The sequence below is a fragment of the Nomascus leucogenys genome, chromosome 1a, assembly GCF_006542625.1.
Source record: "Nomascus leucogenys isolate Asia chromosome 1a, Asia_NLE_v1, whole genome shotgun sequence".
In the NCBI taxonomy this organism is placed as follows: Eukaryota; Metazoa; Chordata; class Mammalia; order Primates; family Hylobatidae; genus Nomascus; species Nomascus leucogenys.
The window spans coordinates 82,653,321-82,666,973 of record NC_044381.1 but is presented as its reverse complement, the minus strand read 5'-3'; the positions used below and the strand labels follow the sequence as shown (position 1 = coordinate 82,666,973).

The following is a 13,653-nucleotide window of genomic DNA, read 5'->3' as shown; positions in this document are numbered from 1 at the left end:
CACTGCCCTGTACTGAATAAGGCACTGACTTCCACAGTATTCTCCTCTCTCCTCCCATCTTAGTGTTTCCAAAGTAATTTTTTTTTTTTTTTAAGACAAGGTCTTGCTCTGTTGCACACATTGGAGTGCAGTGGCATGATTATGGCTCACTCCAATCTCTGCCTCCCGGGATCAAGTGATCCTCCCACCTCAGCCTCCCGAACAGCTGGTACTACAGGCATGTGTCACCACACGTGGCTAATTTTTGCTTTTTTTTTTTTTTTCTTGTATTGATGGGGTTTCAACCATGTTGCCTATGTTGAGTTTTCTCAAACTTCTGGGCTCAAGTGATCCACTTGCCTCAGCCTCCCAGTGTTGTGATTACAGGCATGAGCCACTATGCCTGGCCCCAAAGTAATATTAATGGAAATAAAAATAACAGTTTATTTTCATAAATTAAAACACCCTCCTTAAATCTTGCCTTCCCCTCCCCCCAAATTACTAAATCACTATTCATATGTAGAAAAAGGTAGATTTATATGCCTTTAGGTCACAGTATATGGGTATGCCTTAGGCCAAGCTTAAGGCCAGTTTTTTATTATGAATCTGGAGTGAAGGTTTGATTTCACTAGTTACTCTGCCATCTTCAAGGCTATTCTTTGCTTTGCATTCCAGACTATAACCCAGATGTGGATACAATCATATGAACATCTATTCTATCATCTTTTCCTTCCCACATCTTTCATAATCACTCCTTCTCTGGGAAGTTGGAATTGTTCAGTGGGCTCTATAGAGATGAAGTGGGCAGAACGAATGATTCCACTGAATTTCAATCAAAAGTTACATGAGAAGAAATACGATTTGATATTCTGACTTCACATGTACCTTCTTTAGGTCTAACACTTAGAATGGGGTCAGTAACTCCTCTATATATGAAGGCTAAGACACAAGGAAAGATGTGGGGTGGGAAATATGAAAATAAAAATAAAATGAAACTGGACATGGTGATACATGCCTTTAGACCCAGTTATTATACTTGGGAGGCTGAGGTAGGAGATCACTTGAGCGCAGGGTGGTCGAGGCTGCAGTGAGCCACTACACTTCAGCCTGGGTGACAGAGTGAGACCCTATCTCGAAAATAACAACAACAAAAGCCAAAAGAGAGCTGTGATAAGAGGAGAAAGAAGCAAAGGAAGAGGAGCACTGGAGACAGTAATAGAACACTACTAAGCAACTTTCTTAGCTGTTCTAAGTAAACAAAAAAAAAGAATAGTCTCCATGTGCCCTTAGGATAGCTCTAGAACCGCTGTTCTTTGGTGGGACTATAAAAATTAAACTATATATTGTAAAATTCACAATATATTGTAAAGATATATAACCCTAACTACTACATTTCACAGTTTGAGGGAAAAAATCAGATTCTTACCCAATAACTGGATGTTTGAAGCCAAGCTTCTTGGTGGCTTCTTCTATTTCTTTTTCTAGCCAAGGCTGTGGGCGGATCAAGTATTTGACAAACTGAGACACCCACCACACTGCAGGGTCACCATGCACTCGTACAAGTCGATCTGCGAGGTCTTCTGGTACAGCCAAGGGTAAATATGGAGGACGGGGATGAAGACTGTCTACAATGGGAAGCTCGACCACTTGAACATTTTTGTCCTTCACTTCACCTGACAATATCAAAACATATAATCATTACCACATGGTATTCCTTATACATCTACCATTCAACAAGAACTTATTCTGAGTGCTTTCATCCTCACAGCAACTCTAAAGAAGTATAATCTTCACTTTACAAAGGAAGTTAAATAACTTGCTCAAATTCCAGGGCAAAAGTGACGGAGGTGAATTTCACATGCAGGTTAGTCTATCTCTCAAGTCTCTGGTCTTTTCTAAAAGTTTCTATCATAACATGCTGTCATACCAACACCTCATGGTATGCAGAACTCAAAGTATCTAATCAAAGAATGACAGTAGACACAGCCAGCTAGCGAAGTTCTATTTTTTGTTGTTGTTTTGGAATTAGAAAATAAAGTGTTCTCAAAACTTCTAGCTTTTCATTACAGCAAATTGCTCTTGCATTACTTTCATGACAGAACACAATGACTCTGGAAACACCTGAAGATTATAATTATAAGCCAATCATCTACATCTTTTAAAGAAAAAAATTAGATAATTCTAAAGTCTTTTTTTTTTTAATCTATTGGAGGGAGATGTAGCAAGATGGCTGAATAGAAGTCTCAACCAATCGCTGCCCCCACCACAGGAACACCAAATTTAACAACTATCTACACATAAAAGCACCTTCACAAGAACCAAAAATCAGGTGAGTGATCACAGTACCTGATTTTAACTTCATATTGCTGAAAGAGGCACTGAAGAGAGTAGGAAAGACAGTTTTCGATTGTCTATGCCACCCCTTCCCCACCCCCATGCAGTGGCCGTGTGGTGCAAAGAATCTGTGTGCTTGGGGGAGGGGGAGCGCAGTGATTGTGGGACTTTGCACTGGAACTCAGTGTTGCCATGTCACGGCACAAAGCAACACCAGGCCAACTGGCAAGCAACACCTGGGCCATTACCAAAGAACTCAGCCAATGCCCATGGAGGGAGAACTTAGATGTGCCCTAGCCAGAGGGGAAATGTCCATCCCAGCGGTTGGAGCCTGAGTTTCAACAAGCCTCACCACTATAGGCTGAAGTGTCCTGGGGCTCTAAATAAACTTGAAAGGCAGTCTAGGCCACAAGAATTGTAATTTCTAGGCAAGTTTTAGTGCTGTGCTGGGTTCGAGAGTCATTGGACCTAAGGGGCACGTAACCTAGGGAGCCACCAGCTGAGGTGGCTAAGGCAGTGCTTATGCCACCCTTTCCCTAATCTAAGGCAGCACAGTTCACAGCTCCAAAAGAGACTCCTTCCTTCCACTTAAGCAGTGGAGAGGGAAGAGTAAAGAGGACTTTATCTTGCAACTTGGATAACAGCTCAGCCACAGCGGAACAGAGCACCAAGTGGGCTCTTGGGGTCCCTGATTCCAGGACTTGGCTCTTGTATGGCATTCCTGGACCTGCCTGGGCCAGAGGGGAGCCCAATGCCCTGAAGGGCGCATCCCAGGCCTGGCAGCATTCACCACAAGCTGACTGAAGAGCCCTTGGGCCTTAAGTGAACATGAACAGTAGCCTGGCAATAATCCCTGTGGGCTTGTAGTGGTGGGGGCCATAGGGAGAGACTCTTTTGCCTATGAAAAGAGGAGTGAAAAGTGGGAAGCACTTTGTCTTATGGTTTGGGTGCCAGCTCAGCTGCAGGAGAACAGAGGACCAGGTAGGGTTCTAAGGTTTCCAACTCCAGATGCTGGCTCCCAGATGGCATCTCTGGACCTGCCTGGAGCCCAGGGGAACTCGCTGTCCTAAAGGGGTGGATAAAAAGCCTGACTGGCTTTGCCACCTGCTCATTGTAGAGCCCTAGAACTTTGAGCCAGCACAGGAGGTAGCCAGGTAGTGGTTACACTGGGCCTTGGGTGAGATCCAGTGCTATGCTGGTTTCAGGTGTGACCTAGTGCAGTTCCAGTGGTGGTAGCCACAGAAGTGCTTGTGTCACCACTCCCCCAGCTACAAGAGGCTTGGAGCACAGAATTAGAGACTCGTTTGTTTGGGACAAAGTAAGGGAAGAGGATACGAGTCTCTGCTTGGTAATCCAGAGAATTCTTCTAGACCTTATCTAAGACCACCAAGGTAGTACCTCTGCAAGTCTGTAAGAACCACAGCATTATTGGGCTTGGGGTGCCCCCTAATGTAGATACGGCTGCAATGACCAAAACTGGATCACAACAGCCAATTCCCTTCAAATACCTGGAAAGCCTTCCCAAGACAGGTATAAAAAAGTTCAGATTGTGAAGACTACGATAAATACCTTCAATGCCCAGACACCAATGAACACCCACAAGCATCAAGACCATCCAGGAAAACATGGCCTTGAAAAACAAACTAAATAAGGCACCAGGGACTAAATCCTGAAGAAACAGAGATATGTGACCTTTCAGACAGAGAATTCAAAAGAGCTATTTTGAGGAAATACAAAGAAGTTCAAGACAACACAAAGAAGGAATTCAGAATCCTATCAGATAAAGTTAACAAAGAGGTTGAAACAATTAAAAGGAATCAAGCAGAAATTCTGGAGTTGAAAAATACAACTGACATACTGAGTCTCTTAATAGAAGTCACCAAGCAGAAGAAAGAATTGGTAAGCTTAAAGACAGGCTATTTGAAAATACACTGTCAACAGAGACAAAAGAAAAAAGAATGAAAAACAATGAAGCAAGCCTGTAAGATCTAAATAATAGTTTCAAAAGGGCAAATCTAACAGTTATTGGCCCTAAGGAGGAGGCAGACAGAGATAGGAACAGAATGTTTATTCAAAGGGATAATAACAGAGAACATCCCAATTCTAGACAAAGATATCAATATTGAAGTACAAGAAAGTTATACATCAACCAGATTTAACCCAAAGAAGACTACCATTCAAGGCATTTAATAACCAAACTTCCAAAGGTCAAGGATAAAGAAAGGATCCTAAAAGCAGCAAAAGAAAAAATAAATAACATACCATGGAGCTCCAATATGTCTGACAGCAGACTTTTCAGTGGAAACATTACAGGCCAAAAGAGAGTGGTATGACATAAACTACTGAGGGAAAAAAAAAAACTTTTACCCTAGCGTAGTATATCCAGTGAAAACATCCTTCAAGCTTGAAGAATAAAGACTTTCCCAGACAAACAAAAGCTGAGATATTTCATCAACATCAGACCTGTTCTACAAGAAATGCTAAGGGGAATCCTTCAATTTGAAGGAAAAAAGGTGTTAATGGGCAATTAAAAAATGATCTGAAGGTACAAAACTCACTGGTAATACTAAGTACACAAAAAACCATATAATATTATAACATTGTAATTGTGGTATGTAACCTATCAATAAGTAAAAGACTAAAAGATGAACCGATCAAAAATAACTACAACAACTTTTCAAGACCTACTTGGTACCATAAGATATAAATAGAAATAACAGAAAGTTAAAAAGTTGGGGGGACAAAGTACAGAGTATTTATTAGACTTCTTTTTGATTGCATGTTTGTTTACACAATCGGTGACAAATTGTCATCAGTTTAAAATAACGAGCTATAAGTTATTTGCAAGCCTCATAATAACCTAAAATCAAAAAACATACAATGAATACACAAAAAATAAAAAGCAAGAAATTAAAACATACCACCAGAGAAAATCACCTTCACTAAAAGGAAAATAGAAAGGAAGGAAAGAAGGAAGAGAGGACCACAAAACAACCAGAAAACAAATAACAAAATGGCATGAGTAAGGCCTTACTTATTATTAATAACACTAAATGTAAACAAACTGAATTCTCCAATCAAAAGACATAGAGTGGCTGAATAGATAAGAAAGACAAAATTCAATGATCTGTTACCTATAAGAAACATACTTCACCTATAAAGACACACAGACTAAAAATAAAGGGATGGAAAAAGATATTTCACACCAATGAAAACCAAAAAAGAGCAGGAGTAGCTATGCCTGTAATAGACAAAATAGATCTCAAGAAAAAAAAACTATAAAAAGGGACAAAAAAGGTCATTATATAATGATAAAGGGATCAATTCATTAAGAGGATATAATTGTAAATATACATGCACTCAACACTGGAGCACCCAGATACATAAAGCAAATATTATTACAGCTAACGAGAGAGGTAGACCCAATATAATAATAGCTGGAGATTTCAACACCTCACTTTCAGAATTGGACAGACAGAAAATCAACAAAGAAACATCAGACTTAATCTGCATCACAAACCAAATGGACCTAATAAATACTCATAGAACATTTCATCCAATGGCTGCAGAATACACATTCTTCTCCTCAGCACATGGATAGTATTACAAGGACAGACCATAAATTAGGTCGTAAAACAAGTCTTAAAACATTCACAAAATTGAAATACTATCAAGTTTTTTTTTTTTTGAGAGAGAGAGGGTCTCACTCTTGCCCAGGCTGGAGTGCAGTGGTGTGACCTCAGCTCACTGCAGCCTCTGCCTCCCAGGCTCAAGTGATCCTCCCACCTCAGCCTCCTGAGTAGCTAGGACCACAGGTATGTGCCACTGCACTCAGCCTCAAGTATCTTCTCAGACCACAAAGAAATAAAACAGGAAATCAGTAACAAGATAAATTTTGGAAACTACACAAACACATGGAAATTAAACAATATGTTCCTTAAATACCAGTGGATCAATGAAGAAATTAAGAAGGAAATTAAAAAAATTTCTTGAAACAAATGATCATGGAAATACAACATACCAAAACCTATGGGATACAGTGAAAGCAGTACTGACAGAGAAGTTTATAGCAGTAAGTGTCTACATCAAAAAAGTAGAAAAACTTCAAATAAATGACCTAATGATGCATCTTAAAGAACCAGAAAACTAGAGCAAATCGAACCCAAAATTAGTAAAAGAGAAGAATAAAGATCAGAGCAGAAATAAATGAAACAATCATTCTTAACCAAATGGGATTTATCCCAGAGATGCAAGGATGGTTGGGCATATGCAAATCAATCAATGAGACATATCATATCAACAGAATGAAGAGCAAAAGCCACATGATCATTTCAATTGATGCAGAAAAAGCATTTGATAAAATTCAACATCTCTTCATGATAAAAACCCTTTAAAAACTGAGTATAAAAGCAACATATCTTAACATAATAAAAGCCATATGCATAGATCCACAGCTAATATCATACTGAGTGGGGAAAAGCTGAAAACCACTTCTCTAAGATCTGGAACACAACAAAGATGCTCCCTGTCACCACTGTTATTCAACACAGTACTGGAAGTTCTAGCTAGAGCAATCAGACAAGAGAAAGAAATAAAGGGTGTCCAAAATGGAAAGAAAGAAATCAAATTCTTGTTGTTTGCACATGATATGACACTACATTTGGAAAAACCTAAAGATTCTACAAAAAAAAAATTTAGAACTGATAAATTCAGTAAAGTTGCAGGATACAAAATCAACATACAAAAATCAGTAGCATTTCTATATGTCAACAGTGAACAACCTGAAAAAGAAATCCAAAACATAATCCAATTTACAATATTTACAAATAAAGTTAAATACCTAGGAATTAACTTAACCAAAGATGTGAAAGATCTCTACAATGAAAACTATAAAACACTGATGAAAGAAATGGAAGAGGACACCAAAAAAAGGAAAGGTATTCCATGTTCATAGATTGGAAGAATCAATATCGTTAAAATGCCCATACTATCCAAAGCAATCTACAGATTCAATGCAATCTCTATGAAAATACCAATGACTTTTTCACAGAAATAGAAAAAAAAATCCTAAAACTTAAATGGGGATGTGGTGGCTTACACCTATAATCCTAACACTTTGGAAGGCCAAACCGGGAGGATGGCTTGAGGCCAAGGGTTTGAGACCAACCTTGCAAAGACAGTGAGACTCTGTCTTTATTTATTTATTAAATAAATAAAAATTTATATGGAACCACAAAAGACACAGGATAACCAAAGCTGTCCTAAGCAGAAAGCACAAAACCAGAGGAATCACATTACCTGACTTCAAATTATACTATGGAGCTACAGTAACCAAAACAGCATGGCACTAGCATAAAAACATGGAACTACAGTAACCAAAACAGCATGGCTCTAGCATAGAAAAAGACACATAGACCAATGGAATGAAATGGAGAGCCCAGAAACAAATCTATACATTGACATTGACTCATTTTCAACAAAGGTGCTAAGAATATACACTGAGGAAAGGAAACTCTCTTCAATAAATGGTGCTGGGAAAACTGGATATCCATATGCTCAGGAATGAAACTAGGCCCCTATCTCTCACCATATACACAAATCAAATCAAAATGGATTAAATATTTAAATCTAAGACCTCAAACTATGAAACTACTAAAAGAAAACACTGGGGAAGCTCTCCAGGACACTGGAGTGGGTAAAGATTTCTTGAGTAATACTGCATAAACACAGGCAACCAAAGCAAAAATGGACAAATGGGACCAACTCAAGTCTGCACAGCAAAGAAAACAATAAACAAAATGAAGAGACAACCCACAGAATGGGAGAAAATATTTGCAAACTACCCATGTGACAAGGGATAAGTAACCAGAATATAAAAGAAGCTCAAACAACTCTACAGGAAAAAATTAATAATCCAATCAAAAATGGGCAAAAGATCTTCTCAAAAGAAGATGTACAAATGGCAAACAGGTATATGAAGAGGTGCTCAGCATCAATGATCATCAAAAACTACAACAAGGTATCATTTAACCCCAGAAAAAATGGCAAAATTCAGGCAATAACAAATGCTGGCAAGTATGTGCAGAAATGGGAACCCTCATATACTGTTGGTGGGAATGTAAATTAGTACAACCACTATGGAGAACAGTTTAGATATTCATAAAAAAAAAAACTAAAAATTGAGCTACCATATGATCCAGCAATCCCACTGCTGGGTATATATCCAAAAGTAAGGAAATCAGTATATCAGAGAGATACCTGAACTCCCATGTTTACTGCAGCACTGTTCACAATAGCCAATATTTGAAAGCAACCTAAGTGTCCAGATGAATAAACAAAGAAAATATGGTAAATATACACAATGGAGTACTATTCAGCCATAAAAAAGAATGAGATCCTGTCATTTGCAACAACATGGATGGAACTGGAGGTCATTGTGTTAAATGAAATAAGCCAGGCACAGAAAGACAAACTTGGCATGTTCTCACTTATCTGTGGGAGCTAAAAATTAACACAATTGAAATCTTGGAGATAGAGTGTAGAATGACAGTGACCGGAGGCTGGAAAAGGTAGTGGGAGGTGGGGGGTAAGGAGGGATGGTTAATGGGTACAAAAAGTCGAAAAAATAAGACCTAGTATTTCACAGCACAGCAGGGTGACTACAGTCAATGATAATTTAACTGTACATTTTAAAATAAGTAAAAGCGTATAATTGGATTGTTTGTAACATAAAGGATAAATGCTTGAGGTGATGGATACCCCATTTACCCTGATGTGATTATTATGCATTGTATGCCTGTATCAAAATATCTCATGTACCCCATATATATACCTACTATGTACCCACAAAATTTTTTCAAAACTTAAAAAGAAAAAACTATATTTTCACCAGGCGCAGTGACTCACGCCTGTAATCCCAGCACTTTGGGAGACTGAGGCAGGAGGATCACCTGAGGTCAGAAGTTTGAGATCAGCCTGACCAACATGGAGAAACTCCATCTCTACTAAAAATACAAAAATTAGCCGGGCGTGGTGGCACATGCCTGTAATCCCAGCTACTCGGGAGGCTGAGGCAGGAGAATCGCTTGAACCCAGGAGGCAGAGGTTGCAGTGAGCCGACATCATGCCATTTTCACTCCAGACTGGGCAACAGAAAGAAATTTTGTCTCAAAAACGAAACCACCACCACCACCACCATCACAACAAAAAAACTGTATTTTCAAGTATGATAATAGAATGTGTATTGCTTTTTACCTTGAACTCTAAAGTTCTGAGACTAGATGCTAATTTTTACAGATTATGATTACTTTCAGAATTAAATTTCCATAAATCATGAATGTTACTGATGTTCTATCACCTTTATAATCCAATGATAAGTATAACTCAAAATGTGATAGCCAGCACCCTAGAGTTTATTTTACATATTAAAGACCACATAGTAGTAACTACAAGACCCAAAGATACCAGAAATATTTCACTATCATAAAATGTACTGAGTTAAATTTTTGATAACAAAAAATATTAACCTGAACATACAAAATAACTCCAGTTAAGATGTCTCTGGCTAAAATGAATTAGAAAATCACTGTACCATTAAAGAAATAATGTACTTGTAAAGAACAAACCTAGAACATGTTTAAAATGTATTCACCAGAACAAAATACAGTCTTCAAATTGTTTTCCTGTATATATGCAAAATGTTTTAAAATAAGTGAAATGATCTAGGAATATAATATAGTCAATCAAGCCAACTACATGGTTATTAGAAAGTCAGTTTGGCTAATAACTTCTTCATATTCTCTCCCTCTGATATGTAAAACTCATTTTAGGATTCTTAGAACAAAATCTTTGAAACATGACATTTGTTGCCTGAATAAATGGCAGTAAAATAATTCACCATCAGTACTGCAGTTCATCTAGGGTGCCAGTTAAGAGCTGGGCACCTTTATCAGACAAGAAACTATAATTAAGAGTATAAGAGTAAATAATTAGCTGCATTTTAAATTAAGCTGTAATAGTCTCCCCTAATGTAAGGAAAACTGGGGTGCTTTCCTTGAGGTGAAGATGATCAGAAATATAGTACATGCATGTAAGAAAAAGAAGAATGAAAGAGCAAGAAGGAGAATTTTTTTGTTATAAAAAAGAGCGAAAGGAAGGAAAACCCTAGTCTCTTATATATGACCATAAATTCAGCTTCCTATAAGCAAAAGCAAAATTAGTAGGGCTGCCTTCCTTTTCCAACTTCCTCCTAACAAGGTTATTCTAAATGTTCAGTGTAACTAGTTCCAAATTTTACTTATATGAAAGTGTTATCCTCTGATTAACCCAAGGCCTCAGTTTCCTTACAGATTGCTCCATTAACAGCTTTCAGAAAGAAATAAAAACTGCCCACATATTCAAGACAGAGAACTCAGTTTTCTATTCTTTATTCATTCATTTATTCATTCACTTGTTTAAATATTTGGCGATCATTACTGTTACAGTTTGGGCATTTGCCCCCTACTAATCTCATGTCGAAATTAGATTCCCAGTGTTGGAGGTGGGGCCTGGTCCTGGTAGGAGGTGTTTGGGTTATAGGGGCAGATCCCTCATGAATGACTTGGTGCTGTTCTAGAGGTAATGAATGAGTTCTTGCTCTACTAGTTCTCAGCAGAACTGATTGTTAGAAAGAGCCCAGCATCTGTCCCCACCCCCTTTACCATCTGCCATGAGTGCAAGCTTTCTGAAGCCCTCACCAGAGGCAGATGCTGGCACCATGCTTCTTATACAGCCTGCAAAGCCATGAGCCAAATAAATCTTTTTTTATTATAAATTACTCAGCCTTGAGTATTACCTTATAGCAATGCAAAACGAGCTAAAACAACTACTATGTGAACACTGTGCTAGAAAGGGTATACAGTGATGACATGATTCTTCACCTCTAAGTAATAACTACTCAAGATTTCCAGTTCAAAACTGTCATCCAGACTAGACTGCATTCAATGAAAGAAAAATAGATGAATTAAAAAAAAACATCATCACCAACAAATATGCTATCAAAAAGATACACTCTACTGTCTAGTAAACTACTAAAAGCTATTTACACTTACAGAAGAAAATTGGCATAGAATAAAAGCTTAATTTCCTCAATAACAACATATTTCAAAATGAAAGAAAATAACATAGTACATGCTATGTTAGAAAGCCCTTCTTTTACTTGGTTTACCATATAACATTTTATATTCTATTCAAATATACATGCAAAAGAATTTTCATCTAAAAGAAATCTCAGAAATAATCTTGTTCAGTATTTTCTAAATTTTAGTCATTTGTGTACCATCGTTATGATTTTTATATCCATGTACCATATATATTATTTAATATTTTAAAAGCCAATTCATCTTTTAAAACTTAAATGAGTTTCTTTTATAGATGTTAACCATAAATATAAATTCACTGAAAAAAAGTTATTAAATTCTATATGAATACCATTGCTTATGGAAAACTCTTAAGTTCTGTTAAAAAGGGAGATTATTAGTGAGGTTTTAAAGGGTAATAATTGCTTTTCCTCTTACATTTCCTAAGAGTTTGAAACCAACTGAAAAAGAGAGAAATAAAATGACAATCAAAATATCAGCTTGATAACCAGTATCGATGAATTGCAGAATGTGATTTTGTGGTTTGGATTTATGGCTTCATGGACTTTCTAATAGTTGCCATCCTGTCCTAAGCAAAGTTTGTCAACCAAAGCCTATTACATGGTAGAAGAGAAGTGCCTTGAGTATGGGCCACGCCATGAGAGAAGTGGGAAAGGGCTGTGCCTCACATGTTTGGTTCCTCCTCCCAAACTTGCCAGTTGGATAACACATTGATTTCATTCCAAGTGCAAGGGAAATGAGGTCAATAGAAAGAGCAAAAAAGCATTTCTGTACTTTTTCCTTCTAAGGGAATTAATTTCGCTTCTGTAGAAACTTTTTTTCTTCTTACTTTCATTGTTCTGTGTGACTCTTATGTGGAAACTCTTGAGGAGTATAAAATTCATAGTACCTTTTCACTCTCACCCCTGCCCTACCCCCACAACCAAACAATTATCCAGTGTTAGAGAACTATTAAAGATATCTTAATACCAAACAGACTTTCTTTTTGATGTAATCAGAAAGATTGAAAAAGGAGTAACTTTCTTACTATGTGATTCAATGTTTATTTTAATGTTTTATCAAGGCACTGCCTAAAGTAATCTCATATGCCACCTAAAATCATCTCTAGTGATCTTTCAGAGTTTGGGAAACAAAGGTTTATTCAAACTTTCATTTTACAGAGGAAAGAGACTAAGAGAGATTAAAAGAAATTCTCAAAGGTAATATTGTTAATAAAATGGCCAAGATCAGACCCTAGTGTCTACTCATTACTTATACTACATCCTACTTTATACCTACATATTTGTTTTGTTTTGATTTATTTTGAATTGAAATTTAATAATTGTGTATGTATTTTTATGGGGTTCAATGTGGTGTTTTGATATTTGTATACATTGTAGAAAGACTACATCAAGCTAATTAACATACCCATTATTTCACCAACTTATCCTTTTGTAATCAGAACATTAGAAATGAATTCTTTTAGCAATTTGAAATATACATTATTATTAACTGTGGTCACCATGCAGTACCACAGACCACTAAAACTTACTCCTACAGTTTAACTGATACTTTGTACCCTTTCATCAACATCTTCCTTTTCCTCATCCCTTCCCACACCATCCCCCCACCCCAGCAGACACTGGTTATAACCTTTCTACTCTTTCTATGAGATCAACAGTTTTAGATATCACATGTAAGTGAGATTATACAGTATTTGTCTTTCTGTGACTGGCTTATTTAACTGTCAGAACTAATGAACAAATTCAGTAAAGTTGCAGGTTACAAAATCAACATACAAAAGTCAATAGTGTTTCCCTACACTAACAAACTATTCCAAAAGGAAATTAAGGAAACAATCCCATTTACAATAGCATCAAAAAATAAAACAGGAGGAAATTTAACCAAGGAGGTGAAAATCCATACACTGAAAACTTACAAAATATTGACAAAAGATATTAAAAAGACAAGTAAGTAAAAAAAGATGTACCATGTTCATGGATTGGAAGAACTAATATTATTAAAATGTCCACATTATCTGTATTAGTCCATTTTCACACTGCTATAAAGAACTGCCTGAGACTGGGTAATTTATAAAGGAAAAAGGTTTAATTGACTCACAGTTCAGCATGGCTGGGGAGGTGTCAGGAAACCTATAATGCTGGAAGAAGGCGAAGGGAAAGCAAGACACCTTCTACACAAGGTGGCAGGAAGGAGAAGTGCC

At 37.2% G+C, this 13,653-nt stretch overlaps 1 protein-coding gene across 5 annotated transcripts in view; it reads right to left on the bottom strand.

Moving 5' to 3' along the window:
- Positions 1-13,653, bottom strand: part of FUT8 (fucosyltransferase 8) — a 381,361-nt gene that overhangs the window by 67,417 nt on the left and 300,291 nt on the right. For all 5 annotated transcript variants that reach the window (XM_030812303.1, XM_030812283.1, XM_030812313.1 and 2 more), the window contains one exon: positions 1,406-1,652. In XM_030812303.1, the coding sequence (XP_030668163.1) occupies positions 1,406-1,652 (247 nt within the window). The remainder of the gene's footprint in view (positions 1-1,405; positions 1,653-13,653) is intronic.